Genomic DNA, 27,644 nt, shown 5'->3' with positions numbered 1-27,644 from the left:
ACTTCCGAAAGCACCTAAAGCCTAGGCTTAAGAAGAAATCTCCAGAAGATTTGGCCAAAGAGATAGCGCATCTAACCAATGAAACAAAGATGAAGTGCATGATAAAGCTTGATCACAAGCTGACAGCCATCACATGTGCATACATCCATGTGGATGCCAGAAGGCCAACACCAAAGCACAGTGAGAAGCTGGATTTGACGCAAATAGCAGTGAGGAGAGAGAAAGACTAAAAACGTAGGCAGGACAGCTTGCAAGAGGGAGAAAGACTAAAAACGCAGGTAGGACAGTTTGTAGGAGAGAGAAAGACTAAAAACGTAGACTACAGAATTGCGATGACGTGGTAGGCTGTGCGACAGCAGGTTTGCACATGAACAACAGTACCCAGGTTGGAATCAGCTCTATACTGCATGAAGAGGGCTGGAAATTAGGGGCCAATTGATGGAGATAGCAATGGACAACTTTGGTTGAGATATCCTCCGTGAACGAGGTGTGGGCAGCAAGCTGAAACACCTAAAATCTGCAAAAACGAGATTAAGGCTGAATGGAAGGTAGCATACGTATTTATAGAAAGTTTGCGCCCTCCCAAGTGGGTTTGTGTTTATGGGACAGAAACTCTCTAGGATCGCGTTTCTTTTAAATAAACAAGGTTTCTTCATTAATTAAGCATGTTTTGGGGCTGTTTAAGTAAAGCTAATGCATTTTTCAGCTCAACACCTCCATATCCGATCGAGTTGCTTTCTCTCCCAAGCACTCTGGTAGCTCACAGAGCTCATGGCCGAACCCCTAACTTGGGACGAGCAACATGTTTACTCCTGCTATGTAGCTATCGTTGAAGAAGTCATAAAGGACATCCCAAAAGCCGTAGCTAGAGAATTGCGCTTCATACCCTCACTCTATGCTGCTCAATGTGAGACAAATAAGAAAAGCTTGAAGCAATCAAATGAAAAGGAAATTTTGTGCAAAAATGATACTCCAACCAAAGTTTGGCACTGCCAAAATTGGCCATCGACTAATAACACTCACTAAGCAAAGAAAAGCCCTTTGGATATCAATACATGATCCCACATACGTTGCCCCGACCTCATTAAGAGTATTGGCAACGCTCTAATAGGTCCATCTTTCTGCCACTGTCCAAAAACATCCCTTGTACGCTACATGACTTCTTCAGCTAGTTTTGTCCGAGGCTACATGGTAGGAACCCTAAATTGTCTCTTGGTTCTACACTCGAGTCACCCGGACCTCCAGAGCAAGAGAAAAACAGCTCTAAACACAATATCTCCTCTAATAAGAAGCAATGGAAGCATGTTCCAATGGGTAAGGACAGAGACAACTACCAATGCAATTGGATGAGGGGCTAAACGGAGGGAGATTAGCTGAAGAGCTAGGCTCTCCAAAAAGAGAGACAATTGTATCCTCACAACCTAGTGTGGCTGTTTAGCAAGCCATGGCTATGTCCCATGAAAACACACCAGCGAAAGAGAATGTTGAGGCCCAACCAAGCACATCAACGGCTAACCTAGTTCAAGGTCCTGAATCTTTAAAAGATACACCTCGATTGCCCAAGAAAAAGAGGACAAAACAACAAAAATAACGGCAATTGCAAGTGGCTGTAGACGCCAAGAAGATTGAGACCAAGAGTGCTGAAGAGCTTAGGAATAAAGCATCGAGTCCATCTACCAATGAACTCATTGCCATCTCTCCTAACCGCGGTGAAACCTCGAACACATCTGTGTGTTCTGATAAATCAAAGCAATCATTACCATCAACGGTTGCTTGCAACGCTTAATCAACCGACAGCGCAGGACTTACATTGACCAATTAAGAGTGGATACAACACTGTCACAACACGTTGACGAAACTATACCAATCACATCCGAGGAAAGACATGATACAATAGCAGTAAAGCCTCAGGAGAAACATGAAAACCTCGACATGAGCAATCCTAGCATTGATCAATCTTACTCATCTAGGCCTAAGCCCCCAACTATGCTAAAGCCTAGGGAAACTCCTAGAACCTTGCATGAGATAGTAACCGAGCAAACCTTCATCGAACATAGAAGTGTCACACAGTGCTTGATCGAGTTGGATGCTAAACTCAAATTATTCGCACGACAATTGCAAGCTTCATGTTCCATAGCTTCCAGGCCCTAGCCACATCTCGAGAGCTTATGAACAATGAGCGCCTTTGGCATTTTCGCTTAGAGCATCTTGGTTATGACTCTCTTTAAGAGTTATCACGCCATTAGCTGGTTGAGAGCCTTCCACACCTGAAGCTAGCTCGAGACGTCTGTAAAGCATGTCAACTCGAAAAGTAGCACCGCACCCCTTCTCTCAACAAACCTCACATCGTGCTGAGTCGCCTCTTAGATTGATTCATATTGATCTTTGTGAGCTGACATCCACTATTGCCTTGAACGGCGCACTATACTTTTTTATAGTGGATGATCATTCTAGATACATTTTGGTGTATTTTCTCAAGCATAAGTCAAATGTTTTCACATATTTTTTTGCTTGGGTACTCATGGTTCATAACCAGACTCCTTGTCGTGTCGGTTGCATAAGGAGTGATAGCGGTGGTGAGTTCATCTCCCATGAGTTTTCCGAGTTTCTACAGAAGCATGGCATCTCCTACCAACTCTCCTTCTCAGAATAGAGTCAGTGTGCGTAGGAACCGAACAGTCATGAAAATAGCACGCTCTATGCTGTTCGAAGCAAACCTCCCTGAGCGCCTTTGGGTGGAGACTATTAACACTTTGGTGTACATCCTCAACCAGTGCCCGACTATGGCTCTTCCTTAAAAGAGCTCGTATGAGGCATTTTTTGGCTCTTCGCCTATCATTTCCCACTTCAGAGTCTTCAAGTATCGTGCGTACACATACACATCTGATGACAAGATAGGCAAGCTCACTCCTCGAGCTGATCTCTTTATTTTGGTGAAATATTCCTCTAAAGAAAAAGTCTCATTTGTTTGATCCTCGGACAAACAAGGTGATTATCAAGTGGAATGTATTTGACAAGAGGGATATCGTACAGTTCTCTGCACCTAGTTCCAATCTGATTCCTTCTTCCACATCATTAGAGATCGTGCCTACTGAGCCTAGTCTACTTCCCGCTCCTGACATTTTCGTAGATTCTTTTGCTCCCAAGCCTCCTTCTCGAGACCCATTACCTCGTTGATACCAGCAGACCTTGCAAGATTCGAGGATACTACCCACTCCAGAGAGACCTAGAAGATCTGCCCGGCTTGCTTCTCAAGCATCATTTGCGTCGTCGCTTAGACCTCATTATATAGCACATTCTAAGCCGGATACATGGCGGGAGGCTCTTCACCACCCTCAATGGCGAGAGACCATGGAGAAGGAGCTAGAGAGGATTGACCAAAATGAGACTTGGAAATTGGTGGATCGTCCGATCCACAAGAAAGTCATCGAGACAAAGTGGATTTTTAGGACCAAGCTAAAAGCTTATAAAACTTTAGACAAGTACAAGGCTCGCCCTGTCGTGCAAGGGTTTTAACAGAAGCATGGCATTGATTATAAAGAGACCTTCACCCCTATTGCACAATTGACTTCCTTTCAGTTGCTACTCGCGCTAGCCGCTCACCATGGTTGACTGATACATCAAATGGATATCAAGAGTGCCTTTCTAAACAGTTTCTTGGATGAGAAAGTCTATGTGGAGCAGCCATCGGGCTTTCCTTCAAAGAACCCTAGGGATAAGATATTCCGCTTGCATATAGCTCATTATGGACTGAAGCAAGTGCCGCGGTCTTGGTTCCATAGGATACATGAGTTCTTGCAGACTCACGGATACCATTCTACCCCTTATGACCAGAACTTATATGTTCGATCTGCGACAAAGGGGGTTAGCTATATCCTGCTATATCTTAATGACTTACTCATCACAGGCTCAAATTCTACTACCATAGTGAAAATCAAGGCTAAGCTTAAAGCTACATTTGAGATGATAAACCTTGGTTTGTTGTCTTATTTCTTGGGGATGGACGTAGTTCATTCTAGGGACTGTATTTTTGTGTCACAACAAAAGTACGCATTTCAACTCGTGAAACAATACACTCCGGATCAGATAGAGCCAATGGCCACGCCTCTAGATCCTACTGTTCACCTGTCAAAGGATACCCTAAGACAACCCTTCGATGAACATACCTATCGTTCTATTGTAAAAAACTTCTTTGGTTAATTCACACTCGGCCAGATTTAGCTTACTCAGTTAGCATACTCAATCAGTATTTCATAGCACCTAAAATGTCACGTTGGATTGCATGTCTTCATGTGTTGTGTTATGTGGGGTGTATTTATTCTTATGGCTTGACATATGGTTCTGGTTTATGTATGCAAGGATACGTTGATTCTGATTGGATAGATTTTGACACCCGATATTCCCATGGCGGCTACCTCTTTACCTTGGGCACGACTTCTATTTCTTGGTCCAGTCGTAAGCAAGGGACGATGGTGGCTTCCACGACCAAGGCTGAGTATCAAGATCTCTTCGATGGCACCACTGAGACCATCTATCTGAGAAGATTACTGGCGACGCTTCACTTTCTATGTGACTCTTCCACAGTTGTCTACTGCAAAAACCAGAGTGTCAATGCTCTTGCGAGCAATCCGATCATCACACCATGGACACGACATGTGAAAGTCCACTTTCACTTTTCCAAAGAGTAAGTTGAGCTAGACACTATTCGCCTAGAGTTTGTGCCATTATCAGATAATTTTGCAGATATCTTGACCAAAGCAGTCAACCGGCTGGTTCTTCAGGACCTGCTACCCAGGATCGGCTTGGATACACCCTCCCCTACTTCTTTACCTTGACGAGAAGAGAATGCTTTCCCTTCTAGTTTGAGAGGGGACGGCTTCTACTCTTGATAGTGACATTTTTCATAATTTTTCAAACAGTCGTGCGGGTTGACACAAGCTACTGGCCAATGCGGGATACCAAGCCGGACGCCCAGGATTTTTCAAAGCTCAATTCCAAATCCGGACGGGGAAATGGCCAAGAAGTTGGGCAAGATTTGAAGAGGTGGACATTGGAGTGGCCAAAGTAGGCATGACCCTTGGGAGCCCAATTTGAAGATGTAACATGAAATTTTTGACAAAAAACGTGGAATGAGGGCGTGAGATATGGCGACGTGAGCAGGGCGCAATTTTCGCTCCATCCTCTTGATGGTGATTTCCAGGCTACAAACAACCTATCCAACCGACAATGAGGTTGATCTTCTCCTTCCCTGCGGACTCTATCACTTGTCTTCGCTCCTCCATTGGCAGCCTGTAGAGGGAGAGAGAAAATCAGTCTTTCTCTCTCCTCTCTCTCTCTCTTCTAAGGGGAAATTCATGTGAAAAGAGAAAGAAAGAAGAAAGAATGATGGAGGCTTGTCCGGCATGGATCGGATTGCTCCACGGGCTGGAAATGGTGATTTGTGATCGTGCTGAACATGAAGTGCTGCTGATTTTCAGATTTGCAGCCATGGACATGAAACCCGAAACACGCAAATAAGTGGTAATTCAATTTTTTCAAAGGAAATTTGAGATTTCATGGCTTTTGATTGATAAAATGTTGTTCATGTGGGCTAATAATTGTTTATGTTGCTGTTTTCCATGAGTACTTGCTGATCATAATCAAAAAAGCAAAAAAATATACATCTTGTGGTTCAAAATAATACACTAAAACACGTAAAATATGAAAAATCAAGGAAAAATGATGTTTATGGGCATAAAAATGGAAAAATGAATAGGAACACCAACTAAATTTTTAATTTTGCTGCAAGAAGGAACTAAGGGCCACAGCCCATAACCTATTTTGAATTTTCAGTAATTAAATAATGCAAAAAAAAATACAACGAAAATAGAGAAAAACCATAAAAAATAGGAAAAAAATGCATTTTGGGTGCGAAAAATTATTGAAAATTAAGAACAATGTTTGTGAATGTTTGTGGGGACTGAAGCATGAGGATTTGCCTCAGTTCAACCCCGCCTTCTTGTTTTAGTGTGTTTTTTCTGCTTTTTACACATAAAATGATGGCAAAATACCCTATAAATCTATACAACAATGCAACATTTGATCGATGAAAGGATAGAGTGGTTAAAATGTGTCTAAATGTGGAGTCAAATGATGAAAAGATTGCTGCCTTGTTTGCATGCCATATAGGTCAGTGAATAACTATAAAATAAGGGCCTAGTAGCACGAGGGTTTCCTCGGTGCTAGGTTTGTGCAACGCCGCATAAGAACGGTAGTTGAAAATCATTGAAAATGATGTTTTGCACATGTGCACAATATTGATTTTAAAATTGTTTGAACACTTGGTATCCACACTCTGCATAAATCATGAAAATATTTAAAGGTATCAGAAATCCTAGATGCACAGCAATTGCTTTCATTAGGGTCTTGACCCACATCGAGTGAGAGACAGGACACCCTAAGCCATAGGCTAGTCATGGGGTCTAGGAAAAGGAAAAGTATGGACAATGGTACATTCCTATACACGATTAAATGATACCTTGAGTGGATTTCGTGCGACATGTTTATATGTTGAGCGACGCATCGAGGGGCCAATCCCCAGGCTTACAGTTTTTTTTAGACATTACATTCATTTATTCTTTTGTATTGTATTATGAACATTTGTAACTTCATCCGCAATGTCAAGATGACATGATTGTAAAAGGAGACTTGAACAAGTGAACAATTTCCCTACGAGGACACTATCCCAGTGGCACTATTACATAGCATATTGCATGAGCATGATATCTTGCATCTCCATTTGCATTATTCCATACATCGGCATTCTATTCATGTAAACATGCATATATACACATTTATCCCTTTTCGATCATTTAGAGTAGTCGACTCTAGGATCCACCATATTCGTGGCATTGCACATGGCAAACTCCAAGGCAATCTTTTCCAACTTGCTTACTTGCTTTGCTTATCTTGCTTGATTGACATATTTGCTATACACACATCTTAGCCATTTTCTTCGTCATCAACATCCAGTAATGATAGGGATAGTATACTTGTTTTGTAAAGGTCTTGGGTCTGACCATCCCTTATCACTCTCATTTGGGACACAAAAACTCAATAGAACGAAACTGATTTAAAACCCTCACTTAATTCTTAATCTATCAAACCTAAAAAGCCCTCAACCAAAAAAAACCAAAAAAAGTCCATAACTGATTCCATCCGCCTTTATAGGGCTTGGTAGGCCACTTGGCAGCCGATGTGCACCCTTTGTCCGATACCTTGTCCTCTTTGGGATAATCACTTGGGCTCCCTTGGTAAGATAATCATTGTCTTTGTAGTCTTAATAGGCCTCTAGGCAATCGATGCGCGCCCTTTGTCCGATGCTCTAGCTACTTTGGGATGGGACACCTTGAGTAAAAGATAAACCAAGAAAGGGCTTGGCTAACCTCTATTCTCGTGGCACTATTGTTGGGCCTGAGAGAGAATATCGAGCTAAAAATGCATTAGCTTTACTAAAATAGCCCCAAAACATGCTTAATTAATGAATAAACCTTGTTTATTTAAAAAATGCGATCCTAGAGAGTTTCTGTGTCCCATAAGTACCAACCCACTTGGGAGGACCTAAACTTTCTATAAATACGTCAGCTACCCTCCATTCAACCTTAATCGCGTTTTTGCAAATTTCATGTGTTTCAACTTGCTACCCACACCCCGTTCACGGAGGACATCTCAACTGAAGTTGTCCATTGTTATCTCCATCAGTTTGATGTCCAACTTCTAGCCCTCTTCACGCAATTTGAAGCTAATTTCAACCAAACAACTGTTGTTCTTGTACAGACCTGCTACCGTACAATCTACCGCGTCATCACAATCCTGTAGTTTGCGTTTTTAGTCTCTCTCTCTCTCTCTCCTGAAACTATCCTACCTGCATTTTTAGTCTTTCTCACCTAATGCTTGCGTTTTTAGTCTTTCTCTCTCTTCACTGCTATCTGTATCACATCTAGCTTCTCATTGTTGCGATTGCTAGTGTTCGACATCTGAAGACTGTCTTGCTGCAATTCAGAATCCGTTCAAAGTACAACACACTCTCCAACTCATTACCCTTGCCTTAATCCTTGAGATATAGAAGTTCAATGTACAGTATTCATTCACTGCATAGTGTGTTTACTGCATGAGCATCATATATTTAGTAGTCATATCACTTCATTCATTCATTGTGTTCGTTGTCTCTAAGTTACCCTAACCCTAACTGTGTTTTTTTATCAATCTGTGCTTTGTCGTACGATTTTTGTTTATATTTCTGTACTAGGGTATTTCTTTACAGAAGGTAAGCTCACTACACTCGTAGAGACAGAGAGCACGCGTTGACTATGTGAGAGGTAGCCATTAGTGCTCAACTTAAAACACTTGAAGGAATAAGCAATCCGTGGGTCTTAGCGGTGGAGTATGAGCTCCTACTACATATAGCCTTTTTCAATCAGCTGTCATCATGTCGAGACACTGGCATCTTCTGTGGCTACATGCGACAATATTTTCTTGTTCAAGCGACAAATCTACACCTTCTATAACTAATTGCCTTTTGACATTCATACAACTTCCATCAATACAATTTGTTAGATAATTGCAAATTTGGAAGATGTCTTATCAATTTTCAAGCTTTAATGACTCAAAGGAGAAGTTTTTGTCTCACCACTCTTCTGAGCAAAGATGTGATTATCAAGAGTTTCGACGAGAAAAGTCTCCTAAAACGCATTCCCCTTCTGCTCATCTTTCACAATAGGCCCTATCTAAAGCCAAGGCTCTTACTGTGAAGATTTATTCCTTGATCCCCTCTATATAAGTGCTTGTCCCTCCTTTCTTACCCAGAGAGAGAAACTCAACAATACCAACTACTCATCGTGGTCTTGCAAGCTAGAGTGCATCCTTGCCACCTTTGATTTTTGAAAGCTTGTTTCCAAGTCTATTCCCCACCCTCAAGAGTATCCAACTGATAGCACCTTATCAAACTACGCTACCTTGTGGGATCAGCTCAACTCTCGAGCCAAATGCTTTCTATTTATAAGTGTTCAAGACTGTTCTAATTCGTGTTCTCAAGCTAAAAATCGCAATAGAGATGTGGCGCAAGATTTTGTCTTTGTATCAACACGAGACCTTTGCCCACAAGATTTCCCTTGAGAAAAGTTACGAATGCTCAATCTTGATGACTCTCCTATGAAGGAGCACATCACGAAGATGGCGGACATAAGAGGCAAGCTTGCCTCTCTCAAATGAAAGATATCCTATAAGGATATGGCCATGATCCTATTGACGCAATTGCCATCTCCTAGGCTTGATATTTTCTATACTAGTCCCATCACATCAAGGACTTGCAAAAAACTCTTACAAGAGGAACATTCACCACTTGTCTTGGAGCATAACGAGCGACTTAAAGAGGTAGGAGCCAATGGTTCTAGCTCCTCCAAGGCTTTTACTACCAAATACTAGTAGCGAGGGGAAAAAAAAAAAGCCAAGGACAAGAAAAAGAAATAGAAGAAGCTTAAGTGCCCACATTGTGGGAACGACGCTTACCCCGCAAAGGTACCTCCATTTGAAGCCAAAGGAGAAGGATTCCAAGGCCCCACCTGCCAAAACAAAGTCTGTCTTTGTGCATATCTTTACAGACCAAGATATAACCCTTGCTTCTTCCACTCAAGAGAAGTCATGGCTCATGGATAGTGGAGCTTCTTCTCACATGACCTTTCGACAAGATTGGCTTTTAAGACTTCAGTCCCGAAGGAGACACCCTCATCACTAGTGACAACTCTACGGTTCCAATTCGTGGAGTGAAAACCATTTCCCTATTACCAGAGACGCAGTCTTCCTCTGCCAATATTCTTTCTGTAATTGTGTTGGGCTTTAACCTTTTGTCCATCTATGGTCTTACCCGCGTAGGTACACGTATAGTCTTCACCAAGGATGCAATTATAGCGAAAGATGAGTCCATAGGTGTAGCTCTTTGGACAAGTACACAAGAGGTTGGGCTTTATACACTCATAGCCTTAGCCACAAGGTCTTTCCACAAGCTTCAGCTACTTTGGCATGCTCAATATCGATATGGTCATTTAAACATGGATGTGATTCAACAAGCTTCTCAAAGGAAAAAAGACAACGTGACGACATGCAATGATAGCAATACAAACTTGGGATAGGTTGAAGAGCTCATACTGAACTAAGAAAATCCACCCAACCTTCTCTTTAATTTTCACCCCAACACTTTGTCACCTGATTGTTTCCTATACTATTTTTGTCAATAAGATCTAGCCACTACCTATGCAAAAGATTAACTGTCTACACTCATCTAATGGGCGACAACCGTGCTAAAAGAAAAAAGTAAAAATAATTAAAAATAAAAAAGATAGCACACAGAACACACCTAGACTTCGTATTATTACCTTTGGTCTTTGTCCCAAGGTTTGCATTGCCGTGCTAAATATATGTAACTTGCTTTTGGTTAAAAATAATCAATATTGTCTGTGTAGCTAGGGCTCCAATTTCTCTTATATAAAGTAATCAAACAAGATAGTTGCAACATGTTTCAACTTTGATAAGTGTACATATTAAACAATTTTAAATTATTTAATTACACATATGAAAGTATCCAATCTGAAGCATAAGTACTCATTAAAGCATATAAGATTAAATAAATTCACTACTAAAGCATATTCAACTAGTTCCGAAAGCAATAATCTCCCTAGCTTTGAGTTTGCAAAAAACAATTCTAGTCATTGATCAACAATTAAAATAAGCACAACTATTAAACAAGTTTTAACAACTTGGTATGATAGACATTTGGTCCATGTAAAACATGTACTTCGCACATGCAATTTGTCTTTACAATAATTGCTAAGGGTTAATGCATAAGATGATGTATAGATTCTATGTGTAAACAAACAATGAAGCCTACAAACACAAGCAATACAATGCATGAGTGAAGTCCTAAGCATTTTAATTCAAGATAAAGTATAAACTCATGAATAGTATGATGTGAATGTAAGAGAGAATCTCCCTCACCTCCCCATTAGGTGTCAAAGCCATCGAATGCCATCCACCAGCTGCAATGTCAACCTGCACTATATATACAATATTTAAGTAAAGAAGATGTGAGTAAAAATAGACCATTCGTGGTTTTAAAAAATGTCCATACGCATACTACTATACACAACATTCAGTAAAGAAAATTCAAAATAGAAAGATCCACATTTTGCAAAAACACACACAAAAGAAAATAAATACTAGTAAAAACAAGAGAAACGTCAAAAAGCTAGAAAAATCTAAAATCTATGACATGTTCCTACGCAAGAAAATCATAGTGCAAATATCTATAAGAAAAAAGATAAGCACCATGACAAGGCCATCCAACCCCTTGACTGGAACTGGCAAAGCTCGTGGTTGGGTATCTCCTGTCCCTAATTGTCCATATTCGTTGTTTCCCCATGCCCAAACCTCACCTAGACTCAAAAGTGCCAAATTGTGAAATGCACCAACTGCAATCAACTTCACACTTTCAAGCCCCTGGACCCGCACAGGAGTAGAGATTTGCTTGCTGAAAATGTCATAGCACACACTTCTCATCAGCTTCCTTCAAACAATGGCTACTAGTACTAAACTACATATCAACATATGTAAAATGTACTCACATATCACCAGGAGGCCAAGGCTGCCCCCAAGTCCAAACATGTCCATCATCTGTAAGCACGACCGAGTGTGTACCACCTGCTGCCACCTGTAACAAGGACATTATTGTTTTGCATGCTACTTCAACAAGCAACCCTACGACAAAGTCCTAAAGCATAACTACAAGGACATAAACAAAGTGCACAAATAGAAAAGCCACTTGCAAAACACTTTAATTTGCTACCCTCCCCATTGTAAAAAGTTTTCAAATTTCACATTCACAACCTTCGTATAAAACGACACTACCACACATTCTAATTCTCTATTATTCCTAAAGCAAATGAGATTTATCAATTGGCATTATGAGGGTGACATTCAGACCTGGTGGACACGCAAATGTGGAGCACAACGCTGAGGAATGACTATGTCTCGCCTTAAAACTTTGCAATCTCCTTTTTGTTCAGGTTCTTCTGCACACTGACCGTATTCATTCCCACCTGTTCAACCAAACACCCTTGCAATTGCAGGGTGTAAATACATCAGATCATGCCTTGATTTGACCATTCAATAGTCCTATAGGACAATGTGCATACATGCACCTACCCCAAGCATAGGCACGGCCATCTGTGTCAACAGCAAGGCAATGCCAACCACCAATAGCTGCCTAAAACACATCGTAGCACTTGTCATGGTTTAAAACATGCAAAATTCAATTCAAGGTCTTCTTGCATGTAAATCATAGCATACCTGAACTATTTTAACATGTGCCAAAGCTTCCACCTGTTGAAGTTGTAATTGTAACTTGTCACACAAAGAACAAGGAAAAAATAGAAAATTTATGCTCGTTCATTAACATAGTTCATCAATCACTCCCACACCTGGCTCGGTGAGCATTCAGTTTTGCTTTCTTGCGGATGACCGAGAGTACCCCGTTGATTCCAGCCCCAAGTAAACAGCTGTTTGGATTCCTTGTATCAACAAATATGCACTCTAGGCAATAACTAATAAAACTGATGCAAATAAGCATGGTAGATTGCTGTACCCGGCCATCCTCGCAGATGGCTAAGGAGTTTCTGCTGCCAGCAACCACAGATGTTACTTTTTCATCTTGCAAGGCTTCAACTTCGCAAACCCAGGCCTTGTCCTCGAGATCTCCAAGGCCGAGCTGTCCATCCTCTCCTGCTCCCCTATGTAAAGCATTCACAATGACAGGATTCCCTTGATGTAAATCTCTCTCAAGTTAATCATGCCAATATCAGCAATGGACATCTAGAAAACAAACTTGCTGATGAACAGAGACCCTATCCCGTGCTCTCCTTTTGAGAACAACAGGCTTAATACTCTCCACGTTAAAGATCCCTTTACTTAAAAAGTATTGACAAAACAGGAGAGCCCCTTTGTGACTATCATCAGAACATAGGAATGATCCATACGACAAGAAAACACAATGAAGGGGCTCATAAGATGATCCATACAAGAATAAGAAACGAACTCGTCATCTGATAAAGTAACGAATACATGAATGAAACGCATATGACTGCCTGATAAAGTCATCTATCTGTACAAAGATAAGACAGAAGAAGGCTGCCACATGGAGGGAAGACGCTCTGAGCACTTACCACGCTAAGACGACGTCTCTCTGCATGATTTTTTTCCGAGGAGTGCGATGGCTGAAGCTGCTGAAGCTGCTACTGCTGATGGCCACCACAGCATTTGAGAAGAAAAGATGCCAAAAAGGACTTTAATACCTTGAGGAAAGGGGAGGCCCTATCCAAAACCGCTGCAGGAAAGGGATGAGAAGAATGGTATGATCCTGTGCCTATCTGACTTCCACCTAGAATTTGCAGGCACAGAGAGAGAGAGAGAGAGGGAGAGGGAGAGAGAATGTGAGGGGTGAGAGGTGGCAAGCGGCATAAAGCACATGGGAATCTAGACCGTCTCGACTCTCTAGCGTACCCGCAGTTTCCAGTGCATCTTTTTATTATTGCAGACCTACATACTCCATAGCACACACACACTCCTGCACAAAATATCGTAACTCATAACTGGCATTAATTAACCAATGATATTAAGAATAAAATATAGGCCACCATAATATCAAGCGCATATCCCCAAATCTCACACTATCCCAATGGAGCCCTGCATGGTGCCCACCACCTCCCCAAAAGTGCCCTTCTCCTTCATCCATCTCTCTCATTGTTATTCTTATTTTCAGAATTATGTTATGTTAATTATTAATCTTTACTATCATGTTAGTTCCTTGAGATTTTCTTGGTGCCCATGTGGCAAACAGGGAGGAGCATTGTGGTGGTTCGATCATGAGTTGCATACGCGTGGAAAAGGAGGAACCAGCTAGGAGTAGCACCGTTCGAGAAGTGCCTTATGTTGTGGCCATCTTCCTCCTCCTTTTTTTAAATCCCAAAGAAGACTTGAACCTTGAAAGATGCCACAAGGATATATCCAAGGTTCAAATCGTGTACGCTTGTACATACCCACATGCTCAAACCTACAACCCCATGCACAGATTGCCTTTTTGTTGTGGTTCAAAGTTGTCACTGGCTGCACAACTTTTATTTCAGGGATTATAATGTTTTAGGTGCATTAGGGCTTTTAACTGTGATAGTATACACCTACACCTCCCAAGCTAGGGTTGTCTTTTATTGATAGTAGTGAAAGATGTTAATTATGATAGGCTATCCTTAATTGATAATTGTTGAAAGATTGCCAAATTTTATGCCTTAGGAGGAGTTGATGTATTAAACTTGCAAGTGTTTCTAATCATAATATTGCAATGAGAGCATTTATATTAATGTGATGTGCTTGTAAGTATTGATGGGCTTCATTCTCACGTGTCTCAATCAATGTGATGTGCTTGTAAGTATCGATGGGTTTCATTCTCACGTGTCTCAATCAATGTGATGTGCTTGTAAGTATCGATGGGCTTCATTCTTACGTGTCACGATCAATTTTCTCTCATCCTTTATGAACTTTGCTCAGACCATAAAAAGTTATTCGTGCACACACAAAAGCATTTACTTGACATAAAAGAATGTGCTCCCTCCACTACAATGAAACAAGCCAACACACATAAATTTTTTATATCCTAGCTTTAAGAGTCGCACAAAGTAATTGTTTGTGAGTTATTCCTAAGAAAAACAAAACAACATGTATCTTGCAAAGAAAGGAGTGTTTTTGTATTCCTATAGTCATGCCTTCAAGTTGTGATTCAAAAGCCATCCCTCTCTCAGACTGTGATAATGTGTAGGTATTGAAATTTTGATTTTAGAAAACAAATAGAAGCACGAGCCTAGAGTGGTGCTTTGTTGCCTTAAATCTTGTTTTATCCCCATGTAGTTTTCTTTTGTAGCATGTTGGCAGTTGAAATTTTGTACAATAATTGCTAGTAAAAATACCTCCCAATAAAGAAGCATAGCCATCCTTAGCACAAATAGAGACAACACTACTTGGGTACTTGGTACTAATATTGACATGGATGTTTTTATGTCAACCAATGCTTTGTGCACGATGTACAATAAAGAAGGCATCACTTTCAATTCGATCCTTCATGCCATGGACACCATTCTATTCGTGTGATTTTGATAGATATGTCCAATGTTCACAAGAAAACTAAGGTGTACTGTCAAGTTAAGTGTTAAATTTGAAAAAGAGAAACCTGGAAAGTTGAAGAGAAGGTTATTAAAATTTGAAATGTAGGGTCATTTTAGTTATAACATAACAAAAAAATTGCAAATTATCAGTGTTGCAAGCTTTTGTATCGGCTTTGAAAATGTTTTCTATGAATAATGGGCATGCCATTAAAGTATAATTTTATGAAGGTAAGTTTCAAGAACACTTTATCACCAATTATTGGTCCAATGTAATGCATTTGCTTTATCATTACAAGTTATTATGATGTCTCTTTTTGCTACTCACCTTAGCATATCTCAATAGTAGGAAACAAATGTGAGGAGGTTGATCCCTAGACAAAGCCATCATCCAATGGTGTATGGGCATGCTTATCTCTCTAAAATGGAAATTGTGTGATATTTGAAATCAAAAGAGTTTTAGCATGTGCAAGTTAATCTTATATGACACTGTTATGTCCTATAAAATTGGTTTAGTTGTATAATTTATAAACTTTAGTAAAATGTGTTCCCCTTCGATATAAGGGAAGAATAATAATGTTGTGCCAACCATCATGCTTGAAGAGAGAGTGCCATAGAATATCATTCTTTGTGGTATTTTTCATTGCTAGAACTTTCAAAATCCAACAAAATGTCACACTTGCCTAGATGTAAATCATTGAAAACTCCCCAATTTAGTTATAAATCTAATAAAAAACCAAAGAAAACCATCCATCTCCTTTAGTTTGCAAGCTGGGAATAAAGTTTATGAGCACTGCTCTCTCTCTCTCTCTCTCTCTCTCTCTCTCTCTCTCTCTCTCTCTCTCTCTCTCTCTCTCTCTGCACGTGCACATACACGCGCGTGTGTGCATGTATGCACATGTGTGTGCACCCCCCTTCCCATGTGGGATACACCTTAAAGTCATCTTGGGATTGTTCCTACCACATAAACCCCCCCACGCCTCCTCCTCCACCTTCTTAATCATTAGTTATCGAGAACAAAATAATACACGTGGCAAAACAAGCAGTGACATAATGGCAATGTATATTTTCAAAACCAATCAACCTATTCAATAAGTGTGCATCCATACATTTACCTTCTTAATACAATATACTTTTGCATTAAAAAGTGACATATGTAGATTTGATAAGGTACATCTTGACAATTTTTTGTTGTGATTAGAGTGGACATGGACTTGAAGACATGCAAGAACTGCAATGTTCTGTCAAATTATCAAATATACTATATAAGTCAATCAATATGTCAACCATAGTTATCTTCAATCCCATGTGGAAAGATGTGGTTGTCTTTGATTCTAAACTTGTTTACTTGTGCAAAACTATGGGTTTTGCCATGTGTACAAGAAGCAGGTTTGCATGCTTGCAATAGTATATATTGATATTTTAGGTGTTGGTATATATAGACAACACATATAGACAATTCACTCCAAGAAAATGCCACTGTTAATTTTGTTTTCAAAATTGGTGTCATTTGAAAGAGAGTGTGTGAGTGTGCACGCATGTGTGATGTGTACAATTCAATGATCTTTTCAAATGAAAGCATGTTCCTGCTATTTCTAAACATAATCCAAATCCTCTCAATAAGAGAGAGAGAGAGAGAGAGAGAGAGAGAGAGAGAGCATGTGTGCATGTGTGCACATGTGTATTTTGGTAAAGATCCAAAGTTATCAATATAGGGGAGGCTTGAAGGTGGTATTATGATATTGTAGAATTTTAGAGAGAGAGAGAGAGAGAGAGAGAGAGAGAGAGAGAGAGAGAGAGAGAGTGTGTGTGTGTGTGTGTGTGTGTGTGTGTGTGTGTGTGTGCATACACGTATGCATGTATATGTGTTTTTATGTGATGAGAACATAAAACTTTTTCAAGATCCATCAATTTAACATCTATAGTGGCACTGAGTCAAGATCTATAAAAAAGTTTGGAGATTTTTGAATCTATTTGTAGCTTTTGGATATGCATGTCCATCACTTTTTCAACTAAGGAAACAAGTCAATGTCACATAACTCTAATAAATGTGAAGGCACAATGTAATTGGTTGCTACCACATTTTGGTAATGAAGTGTGCAAATATACCTAGGACCATTGGGGCACTTTTTTCCCTATCTAGAAGGTTTTTTTCCCTTGACCCTGAGTATATGCATGTTTTACCCCAAGGCATCCTTAGTCTTGTAAATTTGCTTCGATTATACAATTCAATATAGTTTATGATGTGTGCTCTCAAGTTTCTTCTTATCACTTTATATATGTGCATTCTTGCAACCTTAAAATCAATCAATTGGTATTAGAGCAAGCTTCAATCTCTTGGGCAAAGTTGTGAATATCCTTTGCTCGATTTCCTCTTAATGGGTTTTTATTCGGGTTCATATTAGGCTCCATTTATTATTGGTACATGTAGGTTATTTTGTCCTTTTGTACAAAAATTGGATATGGTCATTTCTACAAGTAAGGGCTCTTCTAGTCTAATTTGTATTATGCTATATGGCCATTGACTCCATCAAGTGCAATCAATGGCTATGGCTCAAAACAATGACATATTGTATATGTTGGCTATTGAGGACAAGTTTGATGGAACAAACTATCCATTGTGAGCTTACATGATGTGTGGCATGTCATGTATTGGTCGCAAAAGGGCTCTATAACATTTGTGAATGGTGATTTGCATGAGGAGGTATATTTCTTTTAGCCTTGTGGATTTGTTAAGAAGGGGCAGGAAGACAAAGTGTGCATAGCAAAAGAGACATTGTAGCACTAAAGCAAGCACGATGGGCTTGGTGTGAGAAGATACATGCATACTTGGTTGCACATAGTTTTCAAAATAGTCTAGTTGAGAGCATCCTATATGTCATACATAAGAGTGATATGCCTTTGATCATTGTGGTTTATGTCTCTTATGAAATTGCATAAGTGACATACAAAAGCGATATGGGTAGGGGCTGTCAAGATTGTGGGAGAGAAGGAAGGAGTCTCACTTGTAGCTTTCTTGCTTGCACAATGGGGGAATACACACAAAGGTGGAGGCTGAAAACAGTTTTCCTCTTCTTAGTTGTGTAAGCCAAAAAAGAACTCTCTTACAAAGAAATAGAAGAACCCTATCTATGGGTCTCAAACCAAACTCAACTACTCACGAACTAGAGTAGATAAGGATAGCTATCATGTAGCTATTATTCATGGGCGGTGTACCAACCGCATCTGCAACTAACACGTCGGTGACATAAATGCACAACGGTCACCCTGGCATATCACGAGTGGAGCTCGATATCTCAACACTCCCCCTCGAGCTCAATCCCAATTCTTGCACACCAAGCAGGTCTCTGAACTTGCGCAACTTCTCTGCGCCCAATGCCTTCGTGAATATGTCAGCTACCTGATCCTCTGTGCTGACATAAACTAGATCAATAAGACCTAGTAAAACCCTCTCTCGCACATAGTGATAATGCACCTCAATGTGCTTTATTCTAGCATAATAGACTGGGTTATTTGCTAAGTGTATACTGCTCATGTTGTCACAATAAATGACAACTGGCCCATCTGTAGGCTGATGCATATCATAAAGTAGCTTATGCAACCAAGCTACCTCACATGCAACCATTGCTGCGCCCCTGTACTCAGCCTCTGTGCTTGACAAGGCAACTGTAGGCTGTTTCTTGCTGCTCCAAGTGACTGCAGCACTCCCAAAAGAGAACACATATCCACTGGTAGATCGTCTATCAGAAATACTACCAGCCCAATCAGCATCAGTGTATCCATGCAACTGTATCTGAACCCCAGTCTCATAAAGTAGTCCATACTGCAATGTGGACTTCACATACCTGAGTATGCGTCTAGCCGCATCCAAATGCGGTTTCCTTAGAGCCTGCATAAACTGACTTACCAATCCAACAACATAGCTCAAATCTGGCCTGGTAATAGTCATATAAATCAAACTTCCTACTATGCGTCTGTACATAGTAGGGTCTTCCAGAAGCTCACCTGCATATGCGCTCAGCTTTACATTCTGCTCCAAAGGAACTGAAATAGGCTTACAGCCTGTCATCCCATATTTGGACAGCATGTCCAATCCATACTGCCTCTGCAAGAGCTGTATCCCACTTGGTGATCTAATCACCTCAATGCCCAAGAAATAACGCAGCTCTCCCAAATCCTTCATCTCAAACTTCTGCTTCAATAGCATTTTCACATGAAGGATATCTTCATCACTGTCACCTGTCATAATCAAATCATCAACATAAATGACAAGTAGCATAATACCTTTCTCTGTTTTTCTCACATAAAGTGAGAAATCTACCTTGGAAATCTGAAAGCCAATAGTCACAAGATACTGTCCTATCTTGTCAGACCATGCTCTAGGTGCTTGCTTCAAGCCATACAATGCTTTCTTCAACCTGCAAACAAACTCAGGATGAACAACATGGACATAACCTGGTGGCTGCTCCATATATACCTCTTCTTGCAAATCACCATGCAAGAAGGCATTCTTTACATCCATCTGATGTAAAGACCATTCCTTTGATGCAGCCATAGCAATGACTGCTCTTACGGTCGCCATCCTTGCAACCGGACTAAATGTTTCTTCATAGTCAATGCCATATGTTTGTGCATACCCCTTGACTACTAGTCTTGCCTTGTATCTGTTCACAGAACCATCTGCATTGTGCTTCACCTTATAAACCCACTTACAACTAATTGCATTCTTACCTTTAGGCAAAGGTACCAATTCCCATGTAGCATTTGCTTCCAAGGCATCCATTTCTTCATCCATGGCTTTCTCCCATTTTTCTTTTCCCATGGCTTGCTCAAAAGAAGTGGGTTCTGGTTCCTGTATCACTTTGATCATATATGCATAGTGAATGGCTGTAAATCCATCATATTTCAGCCTATCCACAGGATATCTAGCTCTCGTAGACCTGCGCAAAATAGGTTCACTCCCAGGTGCTCTCAAAACATCCCTGGTCTTCCTTACTCCAGGTGTAACAATAGAAGGAATACCCAACTCATCATCAATGCTCTCTTCTGAGCCACTGGATTCACCATCCACATAAGAGTGACCTGCATTCACATCAAACATGGGCTGATCAACCTTCTCTTTTCCTTTTCATGATACCTGCATACCACTATCTGCATTGCTTTGAGAAGATTCTCCTGATCTTAATCTGCATGTCCATGGCGAAGAATGTGAATCACTGCTAGAGGACGCTCCAAGGCCACTAATATTTTGTGACTGCTGCTGTGAATTCTGTGCAGCATTACCATTCTGTGCATCTACATCATCAATCACATTTACTGGTTTATACCAGCTACTCATCTCATCAAAAACAACATCTCTGCTCACTGTAAACTTACGAGTAGAAGGGTTATAGCATCTATACCCTTTTTGCTGCAGAGAGTAACCAATAAAGATGCACTTCTCAGCTTTTGGATCCAACTTGGATCTCAACTCATCTGGCACATGTACATAGGCAATGCAACCAAAAATTTTCAAATGAGAAATATCTGGTTTCGTACCAGTATACCTCTCCTCTGGAGTCATCCCATGTATTGCTGCAGTGGGAGTCCTGTTCATTATATAGACTGCTGTAGCAACTGCTTCAGCCCAATAAAAATCTGGCAAGTCTTTTTCATTGAGCATGGCACGAGATACCTCTCCAATATGCCTGTTTTTCCTTTCTGCAATTCCATTTTGTTGTGGGGTATGACTGCATGAATATTGTTGCTTTATGCCATGCTCCTGCAGGAACCTTGCAAACTCATTTGAGAGGTACTCTCCCCCTCCATCTGACCTTAGGCATTTTATTTACAGACCTGTTTCTTTTTCAACCATAGCTTTAAGAGTTTTGAAATGCCCAAAAACTTCACTTTTCTTTTTCATGAAATACACCCAAACTTTTTTGCTATAGTCATCAATAAAAGTGACAAAATAATGATAGCCTCCAAGAGATGCAGCTTTAGTAGTCCACACGTCAGAGTGGATTAATTCCAACGGCTTTTTACTCTCTTGAACATGTCTAGGAAATGGTTTCCTTGCCTGTTTTCCAAATTGGCAGGCTTCACATACCTTATGCATTTCTGCAACCTTGAATTTAGGCAATCCTGCAACAATATTTTGGGCCTGCATTGATTTAAGTCGCTGTACATTAACATGACCAATGTGTTTATGCCACATATAATCAATATCTGCAACTACACCGGTCCCATGTGCAAACATTACTGCACTCAATTCAGACATGTCTGCATCCAATGTAAACATTATGCCCTTCTTCTTTCCTTTTGCTATCAAGCGACCTTTATTTTTCATATCCTCAACAAAGCATCCATGAGGATTAAATTTGACCTGCAAGCCCTGTTCAACCATTTGACCAACAGAAACTAGATTCTTGGTGATATTCGGGACATGAAATACATTGGATAGGTATTTCTTTTTCCCATCCTGTATAGACAAAGGAATTTTTCCAATCTGCACAATAGGATGTGCAGTATCATCACCAGTCTCCACGAATCCTGGTTTTTCCATTTTCCTTGCATCCTCCATCCATTCTGCATGACCTGTCATGTGGTTTGATGCACTTGAGTCAACATACCATACATCGTTGCTTTCTTCTGCACTTGTCATAGAATTGTTCATGTGCTGCACCATAAACAAATGCTCATTTCTGTCATCACCCTGTCTACTAGAAGATGCATAATTCTCTTGTTGCAATTTTCCATTCACGATGTCATTCTGCTTTTTATAGCAGTCTTTAGCCATATGACCGATTTTACCACAGTAGTAGTATTCAACATTACTGTTTGCATTTTGGCCTCTTTGCCATCCACCACGACCTCTTTGGCTCCCCCTGCCTCTAGAGTTACCACGTCCTCCTCCATAGGACTGGTTTTCTTGAGTTTGCTGCATATTCTGATTTCTACCACCACGACCTCCAAATCGGCCTCCTCTACCTCTGCCTCTACCTCTTCCAGCATTTGAGTAGAAGACAGTTTCTTTTGAAGTTCCTCCTGAAGAAGATGCACCACCATTTCTCTGCTCCTCAGAAATTAGAAGAGCAATCAACTCCTCAAAATCAGGAAATCTTTCACGAACTGAAATGGATGTCCGAAACTGTGCATAATCCTTTCCTAGACCATTCAAGGTCACAGAAACTAAATCATCATCTTCCACTGGCGACCCAATGGAAGCAAGTGCATCTGCAATCTTCTTCACCTTCATGTGGTAGTCATTGATGCTCATATTTTCTCTTTGCACATTATGCAACTCTTGCTTGAGCTGCATTTTCCTGGCTTGCGTATTTGTGCTATACATTTTTGACAAAGTATCCCATGCCTCCTTTGGCGTACTAGCATCCTGAATATGCACAATCACAGAGTCTGAAATACTGATAGATAGCCAGTACATAACTTTCCTGGCTCTCTCATGCCATGCTTTAAATGCCTGCATTTGCTGTTGATTGGGAACATCAGGAAGAACTGGTTCTTCTTCATTTCCTGCAACAAATTCCCAATATCCTTTTCCCATAAGGAAATTCGTCATTCTAAACTTCCATGCCTGGAAGTTATTCTTGTCAAGCTTTTCAGTTACAATCTGTGAAAGAGAATCAGACGCCATTACAGAACACTTCAAAAAATTCTGTCATTGCAAAAAACACAGCTTCACCCTCACAAGGGTAAATCTGCAAAACTGGCGAAAGTGGTATTTGACCACACAGTCACTTCCTAGTGACGATTTTGCATAAACATGAACCAAGGATGATTCTGAAACTCCCAATGTCTCTGCACACAAGCATACGATGCAATTTCTACAGTAACTTTTCACCGACCTGTAGAACAGTGGTCGCACAACATAAAATAGGGTCTTTTCCTGAGTGCGTGCAGAAAACTTCCGCCTCCAAAACAGGCCCCGAAATGGCCTCAAATAAAAAAAACAGGGTCGCCAAGGGCTAAAGCCCTATCCCACAGCATATACTGCCCTCTTGCTTCACCGCGAAGGGCGTCTCAACCTGAGACAATGCACTCTTGCAATTTTCGGCTGTGCTACCTGCAGAGATCTGCTCCCAAAACAGAAAATGAAAGCAACACTGCTCCTCTTACCAGAACACCGCGAGCTTGGCTTGCTTTCTTGAGCTCCTTACCACGAACAAGGCTCTGATACCATGTCAAGATTGTGGGAGAGAAGGAAGGAGTCTCACTTGTAGCTTTCTTGCTTGCACAATGGGGGAATACACACAAAGGTGAAGGCTAAAAACAGTTTTCCTCTTCTTAGTTGTGTAAGCCAAAAAAGAACTCTCTTACAAAGAAATAGAAGAACCCTATATATGGGTCTCAAACCAAACTCAACTAACTAAGGTGGCATACTAACTGAGCCACGAACTAGAGTAGATAAGGATAGCTATCATGTAGCTATTATTCATGGGCGGTGTACCAACCGCATCTGCAACTAGCATGTCGGTGACATAAATGCACAACGGTCACCCTGGCATATCATGAGTGGAGCTCGATATCTCAACAGGGGCACGTACAAACATCCTTTATGCGCCCAAAAACAACATCACCACAACCCACATATTGTACTAATATGACAAGATGTGAAACATATAAGGAGTGAGTCCATTGACAGAGAATACCTAGCCAATCTTATGCTATTGTGCTCCATGCAACTATGCAAGATACATAGATTTCCTTAACTAAATTTAAATTTCTTTAATTCTCATCTCACCTTCTCCACTTACTAGCATACTTGATGAAATCATGGAAAATCTAAACATCTAACTCATCACGGTAATGTAGTCTTACACAACCCTTAACTCATCGGTTGTAAATCCCACAATTTCAAAAGATCATCCAATCACAAAGAACATGAAAGTGTCTAAAGCCACCAAAGAAACATGAATTATTTTATGGACACTTGTAAATTTTTCAAATGACAACATTATTGAAATGTTATTAATGAGAGCCAAGCTCTATCTCATGCAAATTGTAACAAGACAAGGCATAGTAACAAGTCACATTCTAGGGATATAGTTCAAGCCCTATTGAACCATGCAAAGAGAGAAACCGGTTATAGAATTAGGAAAAGAATAGGATTCCCTAGAGGGTGAAAAACCCTAAATCTTATGTATATAATTTATGAAAACTAATGGAACAAGCTATTCGTGCATATGCTGACTCAAGTCTACTACTTTGTTCCTTCTCTTTGCTACTTTATGTGAGTGTGAGAGTGAGGGACATGGAATCTGAAGCATTCACCAATCTTCTCCGCTTCCATCCCTTCTTGGTGAGAGGTGAGGTCAAAGGCGAGTGTGTGAGATTGAGAGAGTGAGAACAAGAAATGTGGAACACAAAGCTCTCTTCTTCTCATATTCTTCTTCATTGGCTCCTCTCCAGAACATGTCAAAGTTAGAGGCAAGGATATGGATGATTTGAGGAGCCATGTGTGGATTGTGGAACAAGTGGCTATCTTGTTATGTGACTACAATGAAGGTAACAAAGGTAAGTACTTGTTCTTACAACTTGTGCATTAGTTGCTTCTATTGTTTAATGTATCAGAATGGCAAATCACAGATCAGTGTGTTGAGTACAATGCTTGATATAGTCATGTGGGAGGTTGCCATACGATAGTAGTAGGCCAAATTTCTTGAAACAATAAGTGATGCCAGGAGGCATATTTCACGATGGATTCCGTGCCACGGTGGATTCCATGAGGTTTTACGGTGGATTCCGTAAACTTTGATGACTGGGGCTCATACACAAAGTGGATTCTTTGTGCGAGAAGTTGATGGGGACACCTGTCCTTTTCGGGCGTTTCATTAATTTAGTGTGTACATGGGTGATTCCATAGCGGGTGATTCCGCAAAATGCATATTAAATTAATAAACGTTTATGAGTTTTGAGTGCGCACTCGTAATAAATTAAGGTTAGGATTTATTTCTAACCAGTTGATTTATTTATGTAGCTGAAGACTGCTAGGTATTCACCTTTGTCTGTTTAATTGTATTATTTTACTAACAATTGTGAATGCTTCAGTTGATGTGTAGAGATAGCAGTAGTGGCGGAGGAAAGCATTGGAGAATAGCGAGTATTCGATCTATGGATTATATTTTGATAGGCGCCACACCTATATTTTGTCATGCCGCAGAGGAAAGCATTGGAGGATAGCGAGTATTCGATCTATGGATTATATTTTGATAGGCGCCACACCTATATTTTGTCATGCCTATTTATTAAGGCATTGATTATTTATTATTATTTTGTATGCGCATGGGCGCACGGTTATGTTATTTCTATTTGGACATTGTATTGGGCGTGCCAGACTCTTTGGACACCGTCCATTAGCTTTATTCCTATTTTTGTGTAAAAGCAAACTCAAAAGCTAAAAGCTTGTTATATTTTTGTAAATTGGGCTATTATTGAGCATGAAGATGAAATATACAAAAAATACATGCTTTGTGAAGCGCTCACACAAGGCATGGGGGAAGATTGCACCCAATTGGTCTCTTGCTCCTGTCGTTCATGCTTTTTACCTTGTAACTTGTGCAAAAAGTAGAGTTCATTGTTTTTGGGATCACTACGCGAGCATACAGCATCCGATCTGTGCACCAGTGGTATCAGAGCAGAGCTGAGATCAAGAGCTTCCAATCGCTACCCATCTCGTGCGAAGGCGGAGCTCCTGGAATGATCGGGCTCTACGGTCAATCTCGTCGCGAACCGTCGATACAGGCAGACTTCTGGCGATCAAGAACCCCTGTTTCTGTCATTAGATCACGAAGGACCGAGATACAAAGGTGGAGGACCACTTCCAAATCTCCTTCATCAAGTCGTGGACAACCAGAGATAAGCTTCATCTTTTCCATAGCTAAAAAGCTTAAACCTCAAAGTTAATTGACTTTAGCTTTTAAAAAAAATCGAATCGTTGGAAAAACGGCGTGAGTATCTTCACGGCGGCGAAAATTCCGCCGAGGACATATTCATGTCCTCAAAATCGACGGCGGATCAAGAAGCCTAAAGCTTCTTAATCTCCTAAGTCACCTAAAGCTAATCAATCAATCAAGTTCAGCGAATCCATTAAACTGAAGTTCTGCAAGTCCCGTAAAGCAGGTCAAGTTCTACAAGTTCGATAAATCGAATAAGTTCTGCAAGTCTGCAACTCTGCAAGTCACATAAGTGTGCAACTCTGCAAGTCAGACAAGTCAACTGGAGTCAGAATTGACTTGTGCTCAAAACTCCTAGAAGGGCTGTTCCTGCGCAGAAACTCCGAACTGCAAAGTTGTTCATTGGAAGGTACTCTACCCATACGCAGGTTTGCTGAAGCATTTTCAGCATACGAAGAAGGATAATACGCAGATTTTTCGAAGATTGAGAAAGCTATACCCAAAAACACATAAGCCTTGTATTCCCGAACTTGAGCTACGCTCATCCTGCTAATTTGATTTTGAGTGAGAAAGGTCTTTTTAGTTTTGCAGGATGACGGAACCACTTATGGATGATCTTATGACTGAAGGCGACCTACCTGAGCCTACGATGGAGCAAAAGGTGGACTTAATCATGATGCAATTGGAAGAAGAACGAAGGGCTAGGCAAACATTGCAAGCTTAACTGGCAAATTTACAAAGAGCGTCTGCCGACAAATAAGAATCTCAAGCTGAAGATCTTATTCGACGTACCATCGACGCAACTCTTGAAGCTCAAACCATCCGCAAGGAATCAAAGATAAGTAAAAGAAGTTTCAAATTCCGTACTTTCAATGGCATACGAGAAGGAAAAATTGTTCTAGCATTCATTAGTCAGTTTGATGACTATTTCCATGAGGAAACCTATGCAGAAAAAGATAAAATCAAGTGTGCCACTAATCATTTAGTAGACAGAGCATCTATTTGGTGGACTGTAGTACGCAAGAGCATAGATTGTCCTGCTACTTGGGAAGATTTCAAGAAGAAGTTCATGCAGAATTTCTTTCCACTACAATTTCATGAGAAAGCTATTAAGCAATGGGATCTTCTCCAGCAACGGGATCGTGAGCCTGTTCCTCAGTATACAGAGCGTTTTTGGAATGCACTACTTCAGCTACGCATGCTTGAAGATGTACCAGAAGCGACACACAAGCGTAAGTATATGTCTGGACTCCTTGGGCATTACTACGCTAAAGTTAACATGTTCAAGCCTGCTACCCTTGAAGATGCCATTTCACTAGCTTACGACACTGAAGATAAGCTACAAGGTAGAGACAGATGACCACATCAATTCCAAGCCAATGGTAACTATGGATCTAAACAATTCAATTCCAATTTTAGAAGATTTAATCCAGGTCGTTTCTCTTCATCATCTTTCCGCAAAAATTGGGCAAAAACCACTTGCATTACCATCCAATCTCAATCAAAACCCTAAGCC

At 40.5% G+C, this 27,644-nt stretch overlaps 1 protein-coding gene across 3 annotated transcripts in view; it reads right to left on the bottom strand.

The window, feature by feature from the left end:
* LOC148030757 (ultraviolet-B receptor UVR8-like) overlaps positions 1 to 13,671 on the bottom strand; it is a 59,823-nt gene extending 46,152 nt beyond the window's left edge. The window contains exons 1-9 of one of the 3 annotated variants that reach the window (XM_087684265.1): positions 13,251 to 13,671; positions 12,674 to 12,818; positions 12,510 to 12,587; positions 12,379 to 12,411; positions 12,235 to 12,295; positions 12,013 to 12,128; positions 11,655 to 11,740; positions 11,359 to 11,560; positions 11,029 to 11,082 (exon numbers count right to left, since the gene is read on the bottom strand). In XM_087684265.1, coding sequence (XP_087540391.1) covers positions 11,029 to 11,082; positions 11,359 to 11,560; positions 11,655 to 11,740; positions 12,013 to 12,128; positions 12,235 to 12,295; positions 12,379 to 12,411; positions 12,510 to 12,587; positions 12,674 to 12,818; positions 13,251 to 13,276 — 801 coding nt within the window. In that variant the 5' untranslated portion in view covers positions 13,277 to 13,671. The remainder of the gene's footprint in view (positions 1 to 11,028; positions 11,083 to 11,358; positions 11,561 to 11,654; positions 11,741 to 12,012; positions 12,129 to 12,234; positions 12,296 to 12,378; positions 12,412 to 12,509; positions 12,588 to 12,673; positions 12,819 to 13,250) is intronic. The other 2 variants (XM_087684263.1, XM_087684264.1) reach the window with 2 other exon arrangements.
* Positions 13,672 to 27,644: the final 13,973 nt, after the last annotated feature.

Source organism: Lygodium microphyllum, chromosome 9, assembly GCF_053477565.2.
Source record: "Lygodium microphyllum isolate KBCC chromosome 9, Lygodium_microphyllum_v1.1.10, whole genome shotgun sequence".
NCBI lineage: Eukaryota > Viridiplantae > Streptophyta > Polypodiopsida > Schizaeales > Lygodiaceae > Lygodium > Lygodium microphyllum.
The sequence above is the reverse complement of the archived record's forward strand: the minus strand, read 5'-3'. Positions and strand labels throughout refer to the sequence as shown.